This window comes from Scyliorhinus torazame, chromosome 10 (genome assembly GCF_047496885.1).
Source record: "Scyliorhinus torazame isolate Kashiwa2021f chromosome 10, sScyTor2.1, whole genome shotgun sequence".
Lineage (NCBI taxonomy): Eukaryota > Metazoa > Chordata > Chondrichthyes > Carcharhiniformes > Scyliorhinidae > Scyliorhinus > Scyliorhinus torazame.
In genome coordinates, this window is record NC_092716.1 from 73415564 (window position 1) to 73437715 (window position 22152).

At 45.3% G+C, this 22152-nt stretch overlaps 1 protein-coding gene across 6 annotated transcripts in view; it reads right to left on the reverse strand.

The window, feature by feature from the left end:
- The window catches only part of rpgrip1l (RPGRIP1 like), a 385377-nt gene that overhangs the window by 179215 nt on the left and 184010 nt on the right, over nt 1–22152 (reverse strand). For 5 of the 6 annotated variants that reach the window (XM_072518258.1, XM_072518259.1, XM_072518256.1 and 2 more), the window contains one exon: nt 13307–13424. The exons of the other annotated variant lie outside the window; for it this stretch is intronic. In XM_072518258.1, the coding sequence (XP_072374359.1) occupies nt 13307–13424 (118 nt within the window). The remainder of the gene's footprint in view (nt 1–13306; nt 13425–22152) is intronic. 6 annotated transcript variants of the gene reach the window in all.

The window sequence follows — 22152 nt, forward strand, 5'->3', positions numbered from 1 at the left end:
CTCCATAAGATTCTAACTGACCATGTAACTTGCAGACTAACACCTGCCTTGGCGTGGGCCATTTATGCAAAAAAATTAGCTTCAAGTGGCTGGGATCCCGTTCAGTTGGTTTATGGGAGGAATTTTGAAATCCTTCTGTGTTGTGTGAAATCCTCCGACCCGAGCAGAGATCACAATTAGGTCCCCTTTTTCTGCACACTTGAATGGCCTACATGCAAGGAGAAGGTCATTCAGCAAGGCAGAAGTCTCAGAGAAAATTCAATGAGCTTTATGGCTTCACATAAGATCGTCCATGATAAATCTTTATCCTGGGGATTTTGTGGACTATAAATTATAAATCAGAAAGAGTTTAAAAGGTTTGGATAAGAGGATCAGATGTTATGCCAAGACATAGTTCAAGACATGGTTCTCCAACATGGTAGTCAAACTATTGAGGTCCATTGATCTAAATTAATCAGGATTGATTAGAAACTTTCAGAATCTGAGCAATTAATAGAAGGCAATGAGGAACCCTGTACCAGACATACTCATCTGTTTGACAGTTATGAGGAACAGAAAAGGTGGATGAGGGGCCAATGACGATGGACAAAGTGGTACTGACACAAAGTAAAGGGCTATTGTATCCAAAGGACAATTGCCTAAAGTCGATATGAAGGTGACATACATACCAGAAGAGTAGAGTGAATGTAGGGATTTGACCATTATAGGGAGAGGAGAGAAAACCACTGGAACTGCAAACATTGGCTAAATCTTCAAGATGATGTACAAGAGGGAAGAATTATGGACTGACAAAATGAGGTGTAACAGTGGAAAGCAAGAAAAGGCAGTGTAAGTCCATATAGTGCATTTGTGTGTGAAGTCCGTAGGAAACGGTCGCATGCTGGTGACAGAACCTCTGATCTTCGGAGGGAGAGATCCTGTACCACTGATCCAGAAAGCCAAAGGCAGGCAAATAGAGACCTTAGCTTGAATAGGACTTTAGAACAATCTTGGAACACTACTGGAATAGAGGGCTTTATGATCGGGAACTTTTGATGGCTGCAAACAAATTAGAATATAAATTAATAAGGAAGGCATATCAAAAAGAGTTGGACAAGTTGGAAAGAATTTGGTGTCTACTCTGAAATGCCAGATGAGGGGCTACCAGCCTTATCACATGGATATGTATTGGAAAAGTACTCCCACATGGTACATACAAGGCTGAAGCAAGACTAATGTGCCTGGATTTTGAAGAGAGCCTAGGAGATCAAGATGTTCGAGTACGCTCCCACTTGGCAGGAAAAGTAATCTTGAAAAGATTATTTGCTCTATTTCATGGGAATGGAGGTCAATTGTTGTAAAACTGTATTTTCTGCAGGGCGAAACATTTCAAAGAGAAGTGCTTTTGAAACAACCTAAAGAAGTGAGTGCTTAGAAGGGAAACTGTGAAATTAAACAAATGCGTTTTTGGATTGAATGATGTCTCAAGAGTCTGGATTTATTTCATAGGTCTGTCTTGCTGAAAGTAAATGTACTCAGCCAGTAACGTTCTACTGGTATCACAAAAATAAACTCTGAGGTGCCTTTATGATGCATGCTGATGATTTTCTATGGGAGGTTCTGGGAAATTTGAACAGTTAGTTATAGATACGATCAAAAGGAAATTTAAAATTGGAAGTCAGGCCTTGAGGGCGTTGAAATAAATAGGCCTGGATTTTCACTGAGTCAGGTTGACTCAGGAGCCCTTTAAAATGATGAGCAGATTCCATTTCCGGGATTCCTGACCCTATTCCTGGACTGTCTAACTTTTGGGAGTGCCTTTAAAGGTCTGGGTTAGTTCCTGTCACAAGTTCACACTCGGCATTCAGGGCATGACTGGCCCCATTGTGAGGATAGGCATGTCCTACTCTTCTACCATTTTCATGAAATTGGGCCAGCTTATTAAAGAGTTGTGATTCACGGCCCCTTAGAGGAGTTATCAGCCCCAGTATGCATGAGGGGACTTTCGAAAAGGTAAGTTCAAAAGGTTCCCTCATTACACCTGTGGCAAGTTGCGACCCTTACCTATCGTTTCAGACCCCTCATGCCCCCTATGCCAAGCTCTGAAAATTCCATGCGCATGGACCTACTGTACACTTTCTAAAACTAATGAACATGATAGTCTATAGTGGGATGTGTAAAAACAGAGCTTTGAAAAAATATAATACATTGATAACTTTCTTCTATGCTTGAAAGAAAAATCTTTACCAAATCTATAAAAGGTATTTCAATCACACAGTCCCTTTGAAGTTTTAAAAAACACAAGCTCTTGAAACCTTTTAATTTATGTCAACAAACATTGTGAAATTGACCGTGGAGATTCGAGAACCTGTGCTGTCAACCAAACCATGCTTCCTCTCAGGAGGGGGTGTTCTCCTAATGAGGCCTGGTTTAGAGCCCAGACACTATTATAATATGAGAATACCAGCTCCCCAAAGGAAACATTGCTTGCTTGACAGATCAGGCTTTCAGATCTCTGCCATCATTTCACAATGTTCGCTGACTCAAGTTAAGTGGTTTCAAGGATTTGGGATTTTTGAAACTGCAAAGGGTCTGGATGATTGACAATTCCATTAGTTTGGTTCAGACTTTATTTTCTAAGCATAAAACATTGTCAATGGATTACAATTTTTCAAAATTATTTCTTTACATATAGCATTGTAGACTATAGTATTCATTGGTTCTAAAGTGTACAGTGACTCAATGAGCATGAAAATGCCATAGATTGCATGAGGCATGAGGTGGTGGGTGACAGGGCAGAGCTTTGCATAGGGGACATGAGGGAACAGAGGGGAGGTGAGGGGCATGAGGTGCAAGGGTGGGGCACAGGGAGTGTTGCGGGGTGAGGGGTGAGAGCTGGAGGACCTGTGTGTTTCTTTCACCTCTGGGCACTGAGGTGGGCTTTTAAAACAACGTGCCTCTGCATCCAGCAGCCCCTCTAGCTGTCTCTGCAATGCTTCCAGTGTCAGCTGGCTCGATTTCAGCCCACACCCAGCCCCCAGCATTGAAGATTCTGCCTTTGCGGGCACTTCATCCCCAGGCGGGCAGCCTGAGCGGGGAAGTTTCCGACGCCCCTAATCTGTCTCGAGGATGAAAATCCATGCTGTAGGCTCAGATATTAATCAAAATAGGTCAGGAATCAGGTTGAATAAACAATCATATCTAGAAAGCGTGATACATTTCTTGATAAATCAAGCAAATTGTCATAGAAAGATGATTTTGCATCCAAAGAAAAAACATAAACTTGATTGAACAGTTAGATTGGCTAAAGACCCGCTCCCAGTTATGATGTTTTGGAACTTAGTACTATGATGAAACACACTACAATTGAGGAGGTTGACGACAAATAAAACAAGCAATTAGATCAATTTGAAAAAATGCACGCTCAAATTTCCAGCTTTGGGTGACCTGAGTGACATGAAATTAGTCATTTTTATTGACACTTCCCATGGCAATCTTTCAGATGAGTATTTAAGTACAGCAAGGTTTATAATATTCTTGGTCTGTGAAAATGAAAAGTGTCTTTGGTCTGGGGAGCCATGAAATTATAAGGAATGAGTACAAGTACTCTAGCTGTAGAAAAACTGGCTCGAGTAGAAGCAATAGATATCGGATTTTATTTGTCAAAAATGTTGAGGGAAATACGACACAACGGGCATCCTGAAAAAAATTTGCCCATTGAATACTATTTCCTTATGAGATAGCGCGTGTTCGACAAACAGTGTGGATGAGAAAAGGTTAAGGGTTGACCGTGCTCGTATAAACAAAATGTTAGGGAGATAATAAGGCCGGGATTCTCCAAAATCCCAGCGAAGTGTTGACGCCGGCATAAACACTGGAGTTTTCACGCCGGCGTCAACGGGCCTCATGGCCCAGTGATTCAGTGGTCCACAGGGGGCCAGCACAGTGTCGGAGTGCTCCGTGCTGCTCCAGCGGCGATGCACGGCCCTGCACTGTCAGGTGGTGGCCGTTTCCGCGCCGCCATGGCGCAACATGGCGTAGCGGCACAGCGGGCCCACGCGGAAGGTGAGTCGTGTGCCCCCCCTGCCAGATTGCGCCCGCCCGCCGATCGGTAGCCCCCGATCGGGGGCCTAGCCATCGTGCAGGCCCCCTCCCCCCCAGAGTTTGATCCCCCCTACCAGAATGGCCACCACGGCTGCGGGTGGTTCCATATGTGAACCACGCCGGTGGAACTTGGCGGGTCGACTGTGGAGAATTGCCGCGGGGGCCTCTTTCAACGGGCCCTGACCGCCTCCGCGTCATCGTAGAATCGCGTCCCGGCGTTGGAGCGGGAATTTTCAGCGTTAACGACGATTCTCCGTCCTGGCGCAGGCTCGGAGATTCCCGGCCAAGATCTCTTAGATAAAATGGGTGCATGGAAGTCACCAATTATCAGACTGCTTTACAAAAAAGAATCATTACTCAGAAAATTGTTGGAGGTCCTAGAATAGGGATGTCTTGTTTTTTTATTGCCAAACCCTAATTGACCTCGAGAAGGTGGTGGTGAGCTATCACCTTGAACCGCTGTAGTCCGTGTGGTGTAGGTACAGCACTTAGGAGGGAGTTCCAGGATTTTGCCTCAGCGACAGCAAAGGAACAACAATATAATTCCAAGTCAGGATGGTGTGGCTTGGAGGGGACCTTGCATGTGGTGGTTTTCCCATGCAACTGCTGCCTTGTCCTTCTTGATGGCAGAGATCGCGGGTTTGAAGGGGTTGTGTGGAAGGAGCCTTGGCGAATTGCTCTAGATAGTACACACTGTGCATTAGTAGTGGAGGTCATAAATGTTAAAGGTGGTGAATGGGGTGTCAATCAAGCAGGTTGCATTGTCCTGGATGGCTGAGTGTTAAAGCTGCACTCATCCATGCAAGTGGAGAGTAGAAATATGTAATGCTGCATTCTGTATATAAACCTATAAATGATTGGCATCAAGTTTTTTTTTGGTCGCTGCATGGGCGTTGTTGTAGTGTGTCTCCGCGTCATCTGTGGCCTCCGGATAGGTGTCACCAACCTCGATCACAGTGGATAACCCCTGTTGCCCAGGAGCCAACCCCCCAGATGGGAGAGGGGGTGCGCCAGGAACCATCAAGTGTACCAAGACTGAGACGTCGTGCACACTGCCCGGGAATCGGACACAGACGCGCATGATACGCATCTGATGGTCTCACACCAGCTGCACGTTCATTGAGTGGAACCCCTTTCGGTTTGTGAAGATCGGCCTGTCGTCAGCAGGTGCTCATAGGGCGACATGCATCTCGTCGATCAACTCCTAGAGCCGGGGCATTTTGGTGATGGCGGCGAACCCCGCTGCCGGACATCTTGGCGGGCCCGGTCCACACTGAAATGAATGTATTCTGCTGATTGGACTATAGGGCTTCTGTGACGGCGCGGATGCACCTGTGCACCGAGCTCTGTGAAATCCCAGATAAGTCTCCGCTCAGTGCCTGGAAGGAGCCCGTGGCGTAAACGTTCAGATGACCATCATCTTGAAGGCCACCAGGAGTGGTCTGGCAGATATGTCGCACTGTCCCCCTGCTCAGTCAGAGTCTTCGACAGCAATCCTGGTCCGGCAGCTCCTCAAATAACAGGAGCTGCCGGTACGCACGAGGCCGCATGTAGCAGCTCCTTTACACCTCCTCGGCCTGTTGGGTGGCCGGCTCTCCATCCTCAGTGACTGCCTCCTGTTCCTCTGGGGCAAGTTCCATTCCTGCAGTTTCCTCCTTCTCGAGCAGCTCCAGCTTGTACAGTCACAGTGCATTGACCAGGGCTGCGGTGACTATGAGGAAGGCCACGGTTGCTGGCCAATTATCCATTGGCCGTTCCAATATCCCTTGTCTGCAGGGGATAAAAGATCGATATATTAGCACGATGCATACCCTGTGTCCAACCAGTTCCGCCAGGGTACATGGTGGCCCCGGATGGCACGGAGGACCCTGCCCCAGCATGACCCCCCCATTCCTGGCCCTGTCAGTGCCCGGCACCGTAGGGGCCACTGAACCTAGCGCTCGTCCCTGCTGCCAGTGATACCGTCGGCTGGCGTTGCCCTTGCCAGCGGTACCCTCCGCATTCCCCCGTCAGGGGTCCCCTGTGGGGCTGATGCAGGTGTTGCCCTTGGGCGGGCTGAGTGATGCCCCGCCAGTGAGTGCCAACCAGCTGGGGGGTGGGGTATGGTGGAGGGTGAGGGCTGGGGGCACCCATATGGCTGGTGGCACACTGCAGAATCTGGGGCTACGATGGGTGGTCAGTGGGGTGTGCAGCAAGTTGGCTGCCTTGCGGGTCGCAGCAAAGACGGTGCGTGCCTGGACTCCCCGGTCCCGTAGGGGGTCACACCGGCCCCACGCCTCTTCCCCCCGTCACACACCGCCACCCCCCCCCCCCCCCGGGGCGGGATTCCCCTCCCACCCTAGCCAGCGTCAGGACCGGCAGCCTATGGTCGCACCTCTCCGTGCCCTACCTCCTTCTCTCACTCATCAGCCACGGCACTTGTTTCTCGATTTTTAAAAGCACAAGTAAACCTCGCCGTCGGGAATTTCCTCCACTGGAAGCGGAGAATCGCGGAGGCCCCGGAGACTACCCGGTCAGGCCGCTAATGATATGCAAACTGTGTTTACTGTACATGCAGAGTGGAACGTATCGACGCAACTGTCGAGACACCAGAAAATTCCAATTGGTGTGAACCCAGCGTCCGCCACGTTTTTGGCATCAGAAAAGATTCTCCGTCCAATCGTCTTTCCCGATTCCGGTGTATAATTTTTAAAAATGTTTTTATTAAGGCATTTACATCAAACACTACCAAAACCAAAAAAGGAACAAACAGGAAATCTTATAACAAATAAATAACCAACACCCACGCTCCCCGTCCTCCCTGCTGTTACCCTCCACCCTCTCAGCCTCCTTTTTTTGAACCCCCAAATCGGCCCCCCCCCTGCTGACTTAACTACCATGGAAGAAATCAATAAATGGTTTCCATCTCCGGCCAAACCTATCCACAAAACTCTGCGAGGTCGCTGACCCACATCTCTGGGGTCAGCGGCCCCCAGTCCCTCCACCCCAATAAGATCCGTCTCAGGGATACCAGAGAGGCAAAGGCCAAAACGTCGGCCTCTCTCAGCCCCTGGACTGACAGGTCTTCCAACACTCCAAAAATTGCTATTTCTGGACTCATAAACGCCATGTGAACTACTTTAAATTGGATGAGGCTAAGCATAGCAAAGAGGATGCATTCCCCTTCACAGAGCCTCCTCCCATAGCCTGGCCTCCAGCACCCTGCCCAGCTCTTCCTCCCACTTCCGCTTAATGTCTCCTATCGGGACACCCTCCCACTCCATTAACTCTTTATAAATCTCCGACACCCTGCCCTCACCAACTCCTGCTTTTGACACCACTTTGTCCTGCAACCCCAGGGGCGGGAGATCAGGAAAGGATGTCGCCTGTTTCCTCAAATAGTCCCAAACCTGTAAGTACCGGAATCCATTCCCGTTGGGCAGCTCATACTCCTCTATCAACCCCTCCAAGCTCAAAAAGCTGCTCCCCACAAACAGGTCCCCAAAACCGCTCAATCTCCGCCCACCCCCACCCCCAGAAACCCGAGCCAGCCCCTCTGGAACGAACCTGTTGTTCCCACAAATCGGAGCCCAAACCGAGGCCCCCTCCAGCCTCAGGTGCTGCTGCCACTGTCCCCACACCCTTGGGGCCGCCACCACTACCGGAGTTGTGGAGTAGCTGGCCGGAGAGAACGGCAGAGGCGCCGTCAACAGTGTTCCCAAGCTCGTGCCCTTACACCAGGCCGCCTCCATCTGCTCCCATACTGACCCCTCCCCCACTACCTCCTTCCTTGCCATGTCTATGTTTGCTGCCCAGTAATAGTTCATTAAGTTTGGCAAGGCCAGCCCATCAACCCCACCCACCTGCTCCAACAGAATCTTCTTTACCCGCGGGGTTATTCCCCGTTCATACAAACCCCAAGGTCAACTAATTGATCTTCCGAAAAAAGACCTTTGAAATAAAAGTCGGAAGGTTCTGAAACACAAATAAAAACCTCGGGAGTACCTTCATCTTCACGGACTGCACCCGCCCCGCCAAAGACAACGGGAGCACATCCCACCTCCTAAAATCCCCCTTCATTTTCTCCACAAATCGGGCCAAATTCAGTTTGTAATTTCTCCCATCCCCGCGCCGCCTGGATGCCCAGGTACCTGAAGCTCGCCCCCACTATCTTAAACGGCAGCTCACCCAACCTCCTTTCCTGCCCCCTCGCCTGGAACGAGAAAACCTTACTCGTCCCATGTTTAACTTATACCCCGAGAACCGGCCGAATTCCACCAAAATGTCCATGATACCTCGAATGCTTTCCAATAGGTCCGATATGTAGAGCAACAGGTTGTCTGTATATAGCAAGACTCTTTGCTCCAGCACCCGCCCGCACGATCCCCTACCAACTCCACGATGCTCTAAGTGCCATTGCCAGTGGCTCTATCACTAAGGCAGAGAGCAATTGGAGAGAGTGGGCATCTCTGCCTCGTCCCACGATACAGCCTAAAATACTACGATCTTGCCAGATTTGTCCTTACACATGCCGTCGGCGCCTGATACAACAGCCGGACCCAGTCCACAAACCCCTGCCCGAACCCAAAATGCCACAGAACCTCCCACAGATATTCCCATTCTATCCGATCAAAGGCCTTCTCCGCACCCAGAGCAACTGCCACCTCCATATTCCGTCCCTCCAACGGCATAATTATAACATTCAACAAACTTCTAACGTTAGCCGACAGATGCCTCCCCATAACAAACCCCATCTGGGCTTCCCCTATCACAGTTCTCAATCCACGAGGCCAAGATCTTAGCCAACAACTTGGCATCCACATTCAGCAGTGATATAGGCGGTAGGGTCCAGACTGCTCCGGATCCTTATCCCTCTTCAAAATTAAAGACATTGAGTCCTGCGATAACGTGGGGAGGTGTCCCCCCTTCTCCCTCGCCTCACTGAATGCCCATCCCAGCAGGGGCCCAAGGTCACCCAAAAACTTTTTATAAAATTCCACCGGAAAACCATTGGGACCCGGGGCCTTCCCTGCCTGCATTGCTCCCATGCCCTCCATCACCTCCACCAGTCCAATGGGTGCTCCCAACCCCTCTACCAAGCCCTCCTCCACTTTAGGGAACTCCAACCCGTCCAAGAATCGCCGCATTCCCTCTCCCCCATTTGGGGGCTCCAATTTGTGAAGCCTCGTATAAAACTCCTCAAATGCCCGTTTACCCTCACCAGGTTCAGTACCACTCCACCCCTACCATCCTTCACCCTTCCAATCTCCCTCGCTGCCTTCTGCTTTCTGAGTTGATGGGCCAGCATCCTACTAGCCATCTCCCTGTACTCATACACCGCCCTCTGGAACTCTGCAACTGCCCCATGGACACCAGTCCGAACTCCATCTGGAGCTTCTGCCTCTGCATCAACAATTCTGCCTCTGGGGCCACTGAATACCTCATGTCCACCCGCAAAATCCCATCTACCAGCGTTGCCATCTCTGCTCGCTCCTCCTTCTCCCTATTCGCCCAGATTGATTTGAACTCTTTCCTAATCACTGATTGAGTGCCTCCCACAGTGTGGCAGCCGAGATCCCCCTGTGCCATTCAGTTCCACATACCCCAGTATGGCGGCCCTCACACGCTCACATACCTCCTCATCCGCCAGTAACCCTACGTCCAGCCTCCACTGTGGGCACTGGGCCCACGCCCGGTCCACTTGCAACTCCACCCAATGCGGCGCCTGATCTGACACCACGATCGCCGAGTACCTCAAGTTGACCACCCCCGCCAGTAATGTCATACCGACCACAAAAAATTCAATCCGAGAGAACACCCTGTGCGCATGGGAGAAGTACGAAAACATCTTCGCCCTCGGCCTCCCAAACCTTTACGGGTTCACCCCCCCCAATGCGCTCCATGAATCCCTTCAGCTCCTTCACCACCGTGATACCCTCCCTGGCCTCGGGCTTGACCGGTCAAACCTTGGATCAATGACCGTGTTAAAGTCCCCCCCCCCCCACCCAGAATCAGTCTGAGTCCAGGTCCGGAATATTCCCCAGCACCCGCCCCATAAACTCCACATCATTCCCCTTCCTCCCCGCATGCAACAAGAAAAAAAAGGTGCACTCACCCTCAAATCGTGACAAAACATCACAAAGGAAAAGTTCTCCAACAACTAACTAAGAGCCGCGAGGCTTTGCTGCAGCTTCAGAAAATCCTAGTTAGACCACACTTGGAATATTGTGTCCAGTTCTGGTCACCTCATTATAGGGAGGATGTGGATGCCTTGACGAGAGTACAGAGGAGATGTACCAGGATGCTGCCTGGACTGGAGGGGCATGTCTTATGAAGAAAGGTTGAGGGAGCTAGGGCTTTTCTCACTGGAGCGAAGAAGGCAGAGAGGTAACTTGATAGAGGTGTACTGGGTGATGAGAGGCATGGATAGAGTGGTAGCCAGAGACTTTTCCCCAGGGTGGAAATGGCTGTCACGAGGGGACATAATTTTAAGGTGATTGGAGGAAGGTATGGGGAGATGTCAGAGGTAGGTTCTTTACACAGAGAGTGGTGGATGTGTGGAATGCACTGCCAGCAGAGGTGGTGGAGTCAGAGTCACGAGGGACATTTAAGCGACTCATAGACAGGCACATGGACAGCAGTAAATTGAAGGGGTGTAGGATAGGTTGATCTCAGATTAGGATAAATGGTCGGCACAACATCGTGGGCTGAAGGGCCTGTACTGTGCTGTACTGTTCCATGTTCTATGTTAACTAACAAAACCAAAGATCCAAGAAAAAGCGGACCGAAGAAACACCTACCTCCTCCACAGTTCAATGTCTCCTTCCCCTGTCAGTCCAATGTCCCTTACAAACTCCATCGACTCCTCTGGTATTCCAAAAAAGTGCTATCAGCTATTAAAAGTCACCCAGGGGCGGGCCGGGTACAATATCTCGCACTTCACCCCCTTTTTAAAGAGGGCAACCTTCACCCGGTTAAACCCGGCTCTCCTCTTCGCCAGGTCCATCTTGAAGTCCTGGTACACCAGAAGCCCGCTCCCCTTCTCGGTGAACCTCCTCGCCTGCCTCGCCCATCTCAGTATTGTCTCCTTGTCCAGGAACCGGTGAAGACGCATCACCATCGCCTTCAGTGGCTCATTTGCCTGCGACTTCCTCATCAGTGCCCTGTGCGTTCGGTCGATCGCCAGGGGCCGGTCAAAGGCGCCCTCCCTCACCAGCTTCTCCAACATCTTGGCTACATATACACCAGTGTCCGCTCCCTCTATGCCTTCAGGCATCCCTCCGATTCTTAGGTTCTGCATCCGCGAACGGTTCTCCAAATCCTCCACCTTCTCCTTTAACCGCTGTTGAGTCTCCCGCATCACACCTATCTCGGCCGCCAACAAGGCAAGCCTTGGCTAGATCCTCCTGGGCCTCCTCCCACTCTTGGCTAAACTTTTCAGTTAGAAAGTTCATAAGTTGCTCCGTCGACCACTGGGCAGGCAAGGCAGACTCTTTACCCTCCATCATCTTGTCCTGTGGCACACAAAGATTCTCTTGCTCCAACTGCTTCCTTCTTCTCGACCCACTTCTGGCCGTGGATCCATTCACCAGCCCCACCAGTGGAGTCAAACTTTTCTCCAGCCAGTCCTACACCTCTTTCCTGCAAAACATCCACCCTACAAACGGGGAAAAGGTAAAAGAAAAATAGCCTCGCGCGGGAGCTGCCAAATGCGTGATCACTCACACCATAGCCACCACCGGAAGCCTCTTGTGTATACTTAAGGCTGAGATAGATAGATTCCTGATCAGTAAAGGAATCAAGGGTTACAGGGAAAGGGCAGGAAAGTGTACAGGAGGACTGTCGGATCAGCCATTGAATCAGCCATGATTGAATGATGGAGTGGACTCGATGGGCTGAATGGCCTTACTTCCGCTCCTATGTCTTATGGTATGGCGGAGCAGGCTTGAGGGTTTCAATGGCCTAATCCTGTTCCTATTTCTTATGGTCTTATGAGATGAGTTGTCCATCACAGGATTCCTAGCCTTTGACCTGCTCTGCTGGCCACAGTATTTATATGGCTTGTCCAGTTCAGTTTCTGGTCAATGATAACTTCCAGGATGTTGACTCCCAGGATTGGGGATTCAGCGATGGTAACACCATTGAATGTCAAGGGTCGATGGCTAAATCCTCTCTTGAAGATGGTCATTGCCTGGCACTTGTGTGGCATGAATGCTATTTGCCACTTGTCAGTGTTTGGACATGGACTGCCTCAGTGGCTGAAGAGTTGCAAATGGTGCTGAACATTGTAGTCAGCGAACACCAACCGTCTCTGACCTTATGATGGAAGGAAGGTCATTGATGAATTAGCTGGAGATGGTTTTACCGAGGACACTACCCTGAGGAACCAAGTTCTTTATGTATGCAAATCAGGAACGATTTACATTAGAGTTTGATATCCACTTTAGGATGCATTTGGCAAAGCATGCACAATACAGTTTCAGTTGATAAACGTGCCAGAGAGGAGTCCAAAAGATACATTTTTATTTATTTTTATTGGGCTAAATGAGCAGAAATGCTACTCCCAGCTTTAAAACACAAGTTTGGATGTCACTGCACCGGGTCTCCCCACTTGAAGGGGCAAGTGGAAAATCCAGACGAGAATATTCCATTACACTCCTGGCTTGTGCTTTACAGATGGTGCACTGGCTATGGGGAGTCAGGAGTTGAGTTACTCACCGCAGGATTCCTACTCTTTGATCTGCTCTGGCAGTCACAGTATAGTCCAGTTCAGTTCTGGTCAATGGTAACCCCCAGGATGTTGATATTGGGGGATTCACCAGTCAGATTGCAGCAGCCTAGTATAAGTGGGACTGCCTCAGCAAGCTTCCTTTAATCAGGACAGTCATTTATTAATCAGTCTTGGTCCTCTGCAGAGCAAGAGTACCTACTCCTTACTGCCTTACATTTTTCTTTGGCAACATACAAAACCCATGTGAGGTGTTCTATAAAAAGCAGTGACCATACTAATTAGTGACTGAAATGTGCAAAACACTACAAGGGGAATGTTTTTGGACCGAAAAGAGGTTCCATGCTCGTACAGGATCTGTACATATGGTTTAACAGTTCATCCAGTTGCTAACATATTGAGATTCCAGAAGCCAGGAACTGACAGGGCTATATATTACCTTCACAAAATGTTTATATTGGGAATCAATTAGAATTTTATATTAGAAGCTGCTTTTAAAAGGTTGTTTGCTCATACCTTCAAGTTTTCTGATTCGATCAGCCCTAATGTCAAGCAGCTGAGCATATTGCTCCAGCTTAATCTCATATTCTCGATTATTATCCTCCATCTTCTGTGTCACGGTATCGACTTCACTCTAAAATTGCAACGATAGGCCAACAGATAAAATAGATTAGAAAGTCCCTGACCCTTCTTGTAAAATGTATCTGAGATTTTACTCAGAAAAAAATCATACATCAAAATGTTGCTTTACAGCATCCTCTGGCACACTTGTGGTTCCAAAAGTTCACAAGTGGCTTGTTGAGCAGATCACTTGAATTCAGTTAACAGTTAACTTCATTTGTGATTCATGGATTACATTTTGGAGAGCATTTCATTCAAAATTACTGCATCATGAATGCAGGGCTTGGATTTTGCTTCCGAGGCAGATGGTGTGAGTCGGCAGATTTCCCTGTTTGCATCATCTATTTCGGGAGAATGTCCCCCCAAAATGGCAGGATTATTGTTCCGGATGCTGGGAACAGACAGGGGATGGAATCTGGCTTGCCATCTCTGGGTGCAGATTTAAGGTGGCCACATGGACTGGGTAAAACTACAGGAAGTATAATGGTTAATGGGAAGCAAAGCAGCAGGTTAGCACATGGGGAGGTGGGTTCACTCCATGGAAAATTATGAAAAATAACATCAGGAGATGTTATTAATGGAGGTGTAAGGATTCAAAAAAAGGTATAAAAACTAGCATAAGGGTACTTTACCTGAATGCTCATAGCATTCAAAACAAGGTAAGTGAGCTGAAGGCACAAATGATCACGAATGAGTATGATTCAGTGGCCATTAAAGAAACATGGCTGCAGGGTGGTCAGGGCTGGGAGTTAAATATCTAGGGATATCAGACTATTCGGAAGGACAGACAGGAAGGAACGGAGGTGGTATAGCTCTGATATTTAAGGATGACATCAGGGCAGTAGTGAGAGATGATATAGGTTCAATGGAGAAAAAGGTTGAATCCATTTGGGTGGAATTTAGAAATTGTAAGGAGAAAAGGTTACTGATAGGCAGTCTATAGGCCATTAAATAATAACATCACGGTGGGGCGGGCAATAAACAAATAAATAACTGATTAACTGATGCATGTAAAAATGGTAGGGCAATTATCATGGGAGGGATTTTAATCTACATGGCGATTGGTCAAACCAGGTCAGTCAAGGCAACCTTAAGGAGATGTTCATGGAATGTATCCGCGAGAGTTTTCTTGAACAGTATGTAATGGAAACTACGAGGGCGCAAGTTATCCTAGATCTGGTCCTGTGTAATAAAACAGGACTAATTAATCATCTCATGGTTAAGGATCCTCTCGGACGGAGCGATCTCAGTATGGTTGAACTTAAAATACAGACGGAGAGTGAGAAAGTAAAATCTAATACCAGTGTCTTGTGCTTAAACAAAGGAGACTACAATGGAATGAGCAAGGAGTTGGCTAAGGTAGACGGGGAGCAAAGACTTTATGGTGGGACAGTTGAGGAACAGTGGAGGACTTTCAAAGCAATTTTTCACAGTGCTCAGCAAAGGTATACACCAGTGAAAAGGAAGGACTGTAGGAAAAGGGATAATCAGCCATGGATAACTAAGGAAATAAAGGAGGGTATCAAATTGAAAGAAAGTGCATACAAAGTGGCAAAGATTAGTGAGAAACTAGAGGATTGGGAAATCTTTAAACGTCGACAGAAAGCCACAAAAAAAGCTATAAAGAAAAATAAGATAGATTATGAGAGTAAACTAGCTCAGAATATAAAAACAGATGGCAAACGTTTCTACAAATTTATCAGACAAAAAAGAGTTGCTAATGTTCTTTGGAGGATGAGAAGGGGGATTTAATAATGGGAAATGAGGAAATGGCCGAGGCATTGAACAGGTATTTTGTGTCAGTCTTCACAGTCAAAAACACAAATAACATGCAAATATTTGATGGCAAGGAGGCAATGGCAGGTGAGGATCTAGAAATGTTCGTTATCACTAAGGAAGTAAAGTTGGGCAAACTTAAGGGGCTAAAGGTAGATAGGTCTCCTGGTCCTGATGGAATGCATCCCAGGGTACTAAAAGAGATGGCGGTGGAAATAGCAAATGCACTTGTGGTAATTTACCAAAACTGTCGGACTCTGGAGCGGTTCTGGCGGATTGGAAAACAGCAAATGTGACACCACTGTTTAAAAAAGGAGGTAGACAAAAGGCGGGTAAACTATAGGCTGGTTAGTTTAACTTCTGTAGTGGGGAAAATGCTTCAATTTATCATCAAGAAAGAAATAGTGAGACATCTGGATAGAAATTGTCCCATTGGGCAGAAGCAGCATGTATTCATGAAAGGCAGGACACGTTTAACAACAAAGAACAAAGAAAAGTACAGCGCAGGAAAAGGCCCTTCGGCCCTCCAAGCCTGCGCCGACCATGCTGCCCGTCTAAACTAAAATCTTCTACACTTCCGGGGTCCGTATCCCTCTATTCCGATCCTATTCATGTATTTGTCAAGATGCCCCCTCACTAATTTACTGGAATTCTTTGAGGACATTACGAGCACGATGGACAACAGCGAACTGGTGGATGTGGTGTATCTGGATTTCCAGAAGGTATTTGACAAGGTACTACACAAAAGGCTACTGCATAAGATAAAGGTGCACATCGTTACAGGTAATATATTAGCATGGATAGAGGATTAGTTAACTAACAGAAAGGGGATAAATGGGTGTTGTTCTGGTTGGCGATTAGTGGCTAGTGGTGTGCCTCAGGGATTAGTGTTGGGACCGCAATTGTTTACAATTTACATAGATGATCTGGAGTTGGGGACCAAGTGTAATGTGTCAAAGTCACAGATGACACCGAGATGAGTGTTAGAGCAAAGTGTGCAAAGGACACTGAAAGTCTGCAGAGGGATATTGAGGGATATATATAGTTTAAGTGAGTGGGCTAGTCTGGCAGGTGGAGTAAAATGTTGGTAAATAAACAGCAAAATGGACTGTTATTTAAATGGTAAAAAATTGCAGCATGCTACTGTACAGAGGGACCTGGGTGTTCTTGCGCATGAATCGCAAAAAGTTGGTTTTCACGTGCAGCAAGTAATTGAGAAGGGAAATGGAATTTTGTCCTTCATTGCTAGAGGGATGGAGTTTAAAAACAGGCAGGTTGTGTTGCAGCTGTATCGGGTGCTGGTGAGGCCACACCTGGAATAAAACTGTGTACAGTTTTGGTCTCCTTACTTGGGAAAGGATGTACTGTCACTGGAGGAGGCAGAGGAGATTCACTAGGTTGATTCCAGAGTCGAGAGGATTGGCTTATGAGGAGAGACTGAGTAGACTGGGACTGTACTTCTTGGAATTTAGAAGAATTTGCGGGTATCTTATAGAAACATATAAAATTATGAAGGGAATAGAAAAGATAGAAGCAGGGAGGTTGTTTCCACTAGCGGTGAAACTAGAACTAGGGGACATAGCCTCAAAATAAGGGGGAGCATACATGCATAGATACATAGAAGATAGGAGCAGGAGGAGGTCTTTTGGCCCTTCGAGCCTGCTCCGCCATTCATCACGGTCATGGTTGATCATCCAACTCAATAGCCTAATCCTGCTTTCTCCCCATAACCTTTGATCCCATTCTCCCCAAGTACTATATACAGCCGCCTCTTGAATACATTCAAAGTTTTAGCAGATTTAGGATTGAGTTGAGAATAAGTTCCTTATTTGCCCAAAGGGTTGTGAATCTGTGGAATTGCCTGCCCGGTGAAGCAGTCGAGTCTACCTTGTTGAATGTTTTTAAGGCAAAGATAGACAGATTTCTGAACAGTAAAGGAATTAAGGGTTATGGTGAGCTGGTGGGAAAGTTGGAACTGAGTCCACAAAAAGATCAGCCATGATCTTATTCAATGGCGGAGCAGGCTTGAGGAGCCAGATGGCTCCTAGTTCTTATGTTTAACTGCTGAGGTGGGCTGATTAGAAGGTCTGCATGGTTATCTGGGACTTCATCCCAGGTATTTGTTCATATGCCTTGGCTCTCCCAACCCACTCACAATGCCCCATCCATGTAAACTCATGCCCTCACCCATCACCAATGACTCCTTGTTTCCTGCACACCTACTCATGCAACTCACCCACCCTCCCTGCCAACAAACCCATGCCCACCGCCAAACGTCACAGCCTCTCATATCCTCAATGCAACTTAAGGCAAACTCATGACAACTAATACCAAACATCCCATCACCCTTTGCCTTCACTTCTTCTATGCTTATGCATCCAATATTCATCCTGGGCAGACTGTAGGAGCCAAGTTGAGATGCAATAAAGCAAGTCAGAAATATTTAACTGAAATTCAAAATGTTTAAATCCCCTCAAGTACTTAATGGCTTATCAAAACAAACAGACTTGTATTTATAACCTCACATCAAAGACAGCTGAATGAAAATGAAATGAAATGAAAATCGCTTATCGTCACAAGTAGGCTTCAAATGAAGTTACTGTGAAAAGCCGCTAGTCGCCACATTCCGGCGCCTGTTCGGGGAGGCTGGTACGGGAATTGAACCGTGCTGCTGGCCTGCCTTGGTCTGCTTTCAAAGCCAGCGATTTAGCCCTGTGCTAAACCAGCCATACCAGCTGACCTTGAATTACCTGTTTTAGTTGTCAAATCAAACTGTGAACTTAGGACCTCCATGAAGAGGTAATTATAGTTTGTGGAAAGCAGCCAAGCATTATTACTGACAAAATGATAGCTCCTAGAATGTCAAAAGACAGCTATAGCAACTGCTACATGAGGTTTCATTTAGCTGTCACTGACACACGCCACACATCTTTTAAATGTCTGGGGATTTGAATAACTTCACAGCTTTCCAGTTCGACAGACTTTTTCTGCTCTTGGCGAGCATTTACATCTACTCCTAAAACAATCCTATCTCGCTCACTGAGGGTTAAGACCATTGCTACAGTGAAAATGGGGTCTGCTGGAACTCAACCTTTAAAGTGAATCTGTTGGAAATGGGGGCAAGACTTCTGGATTTGAGTCTGATCTGGCCTTTCAAAATGTCCACGGAGTCTCTCTGGCTCTGAGAAAATCTAGGCATAGATCTTTAACTAATCTCAACCGTTAACTGCAAGAGAATTTGATTTGTTTCCCCAGTGAAATTTATAAACTGTGGTATTAAGTAAATGACAGTCAAGTAGTTCAGTCTGTTTTATTTTGCCAGTTCTGTCAATGAGTTATCATTGGTGCTCTGACATAGAAAGATGTTACGTAGCAAGTATAATCAGCAGATGCTGCCAACTGTTACTAACCACTTGTCCTGGTACTGGAAAAGATTAGAAAATAATTTTGAAAGGAACAGAATTGAAAAACAAGAATGTTAAACATATATTGAATCTTGGTTAGATCACTCTTAGGGTACAATGTTCAGTTCTGGTTTTTGTATTACAAAAAGCATATAAAGGCACTGGAAAGGTGCAATAAAATTACAAATATTATACCAGAACTGAGAGGTTACAACAATCGGGCATAACTGAACAAGTTGAAGCTCTTTTTTTTTTAGAAAATAGAAACCTGAGCAGTGACTTAATAGACATCTTTAAAATTAAGAAAGGTTGATGTGCAGAAGGTATTTCCATCTATGGGAAAATCCAAAAGGAGGAGCCATAAATATAAGTCAGTGACTAATAAATCCATTGAGGAATGCAGAAGAAATCTTTCTAATGTAAATAACATCATCCTTCTAGTACAGTTTCTATTTTTTTAGATTAGGCAATAATGGGGTGGCTGCAATAACTGCCCAGCCCTGTCACACAACCCAAAGTATCAATAGAATGAGGCAAATATCCAACATTTTGAACTTCTGCCCAAACTTTCACCTCTTTCAACAATATTGAAAAATGAGACTACTCCAGCTCCAGTTTACTGCTTCTGGACACATTACAATTTTTGATAATGCCTACGTATATTTCCAGGATGTTTGCTGCATCTACATGGTGTAGAGATAAGTTTATAAACAAATCTAATTGATCAATTTTACTCCTATGGGAAGACTTTCAAACTGTTGCAGAACTAGATCAAATGAAAAAGTTTAGTGGGGAGGGGAAAATAATATAGCAATTGCATCGGAATATGAAGAGATATATTGTTTTTAAATTTAGAGTATCCAATTCATTTTATTTCCAAGGGGTAATTTAGCGTGGCTAATCCACCTAGCTTGCACATCTTGTGGGTTGTGGGGGCGAAATCCATGCAAACACGGGGAGAATGTGCAAACTCCACACGGACAGTGACCCAGAACCGGGATCGAACCTGGGACCTCGGCGCCATGAGGCCGCAGTGCTAACCCACTGCGCCACCGTGCTGCCCTGGAATATGAAGAGATATGATAAATTGGACTATCTTTTTTAGTTATAAATGTCAGCATGTAAGCTTGTTCAACATTGACTGGTAGCAATGTATCTCGTATGGTTTTCTGAATTTAAAGGAATGGTGAGAAGCCAAACATAATATATGAATTTCCACAGGTGATGTTTTAACTTACTCAATTATCTTACTCAACAGAATGTATAAAATAAAAATCACATTGATTTAAAACATAGGTTACATTTTTAAAATGGCAAAGATATCTGTACTAACTTCATGGACCATTTGCTTATTTCATGAACAAATAAAAGGGAACTCTAACCTCCAGTTTACATGTGGAGGTCTTTCTGTTTTATGTGTACGGGTTCCTTTTTCAGTTATAAAATTACAAATCCTTAGACTTAAAGATTTGAAAATTATAATATACAATCAATCTGGGTGCCAGTTAAATTGACTGCCTTATTTAATTTGAAATATGTTTCTTATTCCTTCATAATGTACATTTTCCTATTCATTAGCGTTGTTACGAAAAGTACTGGATTTCAATACTCAAATAAACAAACATTATTCATATTCCGTAAGAGCCCTTTTAAATTATTTATAATTAGCTGTTTTCACTATGATGCTAGAATTCAGTTATCGTACCTATTATATACATGATATTTAATATAGTGCATCACCAATGGGATTTTGTAAAGAGAAAATAGAATCCAAAAATAAATTACATTTTATCAAAAGAATAGTCATAAACTGAAAATGGTTTTCATTCCCTTTCACTGGGCTTAAAGATCAGCTTGACTGCAGAAGTCAAAAGATATTATTAATATGCCTAGTTTCTAATAACTATGTCTATATAATCTTTTCAAAAGCTCCGAAGGAAAAGAAATCCAAATAGTCTCTTTTTATTACAAACTATTTTCATATAATTAAATTATCATATTTTTCTGCTACATAGGAATTTTATATGGCATCCAGTGTAATAACAAAGAAGCAGGTATGTTATTATTAATGCAACAGCTGCAACTTGTAATTTAACGTTGCATTCAATTTTTGTCTCATTGGGAAAAATTACCATACTTTCTCTTAATTGCTTTCTTTAAAATGTTTCTGGTTCCGAATAGTAAGCCTGGGTTTACCTAAAGCAGACAAAATTCTTGATGTTTAACAATTTAGTTATACTACAAATCGCACAAAAACTTTGCGATGTGCATTTTAGAGTTATTAGCAGTAGTAGATCTATTTTCCTTTAATCTGTGAGTGCATCAAAACGGCAGCATATTTAAGGCTTTTTAATATGTCCACATTGCCACTTTTAGAGTGTAATTGCTTCCACATTCACCACAATACGTGGCAGTCACACTTCTCAAGGTCTTCTCCTACCCACAATTTGTTATATCAGTTACTGAAAAAATGTAGGCTGGTTTGATGAAAAATTGATGTATTTTGCAGTTTAGTTCAGGCATCTGTTTCTTCACAATTTTATAAAATTGGAATTGAAAGGGTGTAAAACAGATATTTATTTACTTTATGTCCAAACACATTATAATGTTTGAATTAACTTTCATGAGAAATATTTTATTTCTACCCAAGGATCGAGAATCTAAACTGAAGCTCTGCAAATCACGTGGAGACAGTCAGCATTTATGAATTGCTCAATTCGGAAATCAGAAAACATGTTGCACCTCATGTGGTTCCAGATAGTGGTCCTGATTTAGCACTCAAAGTGTTAATATATCAGTTAAGCCAATTGCATTGTTAAGTTCAGGTGATAAGCACTGGCTCACCTACTGTACCTCAATTTGTTTAATTGGTTTAACACAAAACAGTATAATCGGACACAGCTTGGTCCACCCCAAAAGAGTATAAATGGATACAGTTAAAATAGTGGAGTGTGAATGGAAATGGAACAGTCTGTTGCTCTGTCTGAGGTAAAAAACTAGCTCTGAAATCATTCTTTCACCACACCCAATTATTGGAGTTAACCTGGAAGAAATTGATTATTCTTAATTCCTGGCTGATTTTGAGCACACTCTGTGGCCAAGCCTAGGAGAGGCATCTGAGACTGCTGACCCATTTGACAGGAGCTTCATTTATATATGCAAATATAGGTGGCAAAGGGTGCTGTGACCTTTTCTGGTCCATGAGTGTACTGAATGCTGAACCTCCAATATGTGCATGAAATCTGGGAGGAAGGCTTGGAGTAAACTTGCCTGTGGGAGTGCTCTTCAAAGGTTCACATGTTTTTAAAGGCAAGTGTACTTGATCTTTCAAAGCCCCTTTCTGTGCTGCTTCTGCTGACATTAATGTGACATTATGTATATTGTAAGAATAATGAAGGGTTAACAATTTACTGTAACTACATCCAATCACTAGATGGCAATCAAGCACATGTGGATCACGTGATATTCTTGATTCGGAGAGAAGGTTGTTAGGTGTTAGACAGTAGTCGTGTTATCTGAAGCTCTGTAATTAGAATCATAGTTTTAGTGATTCTGTAATCT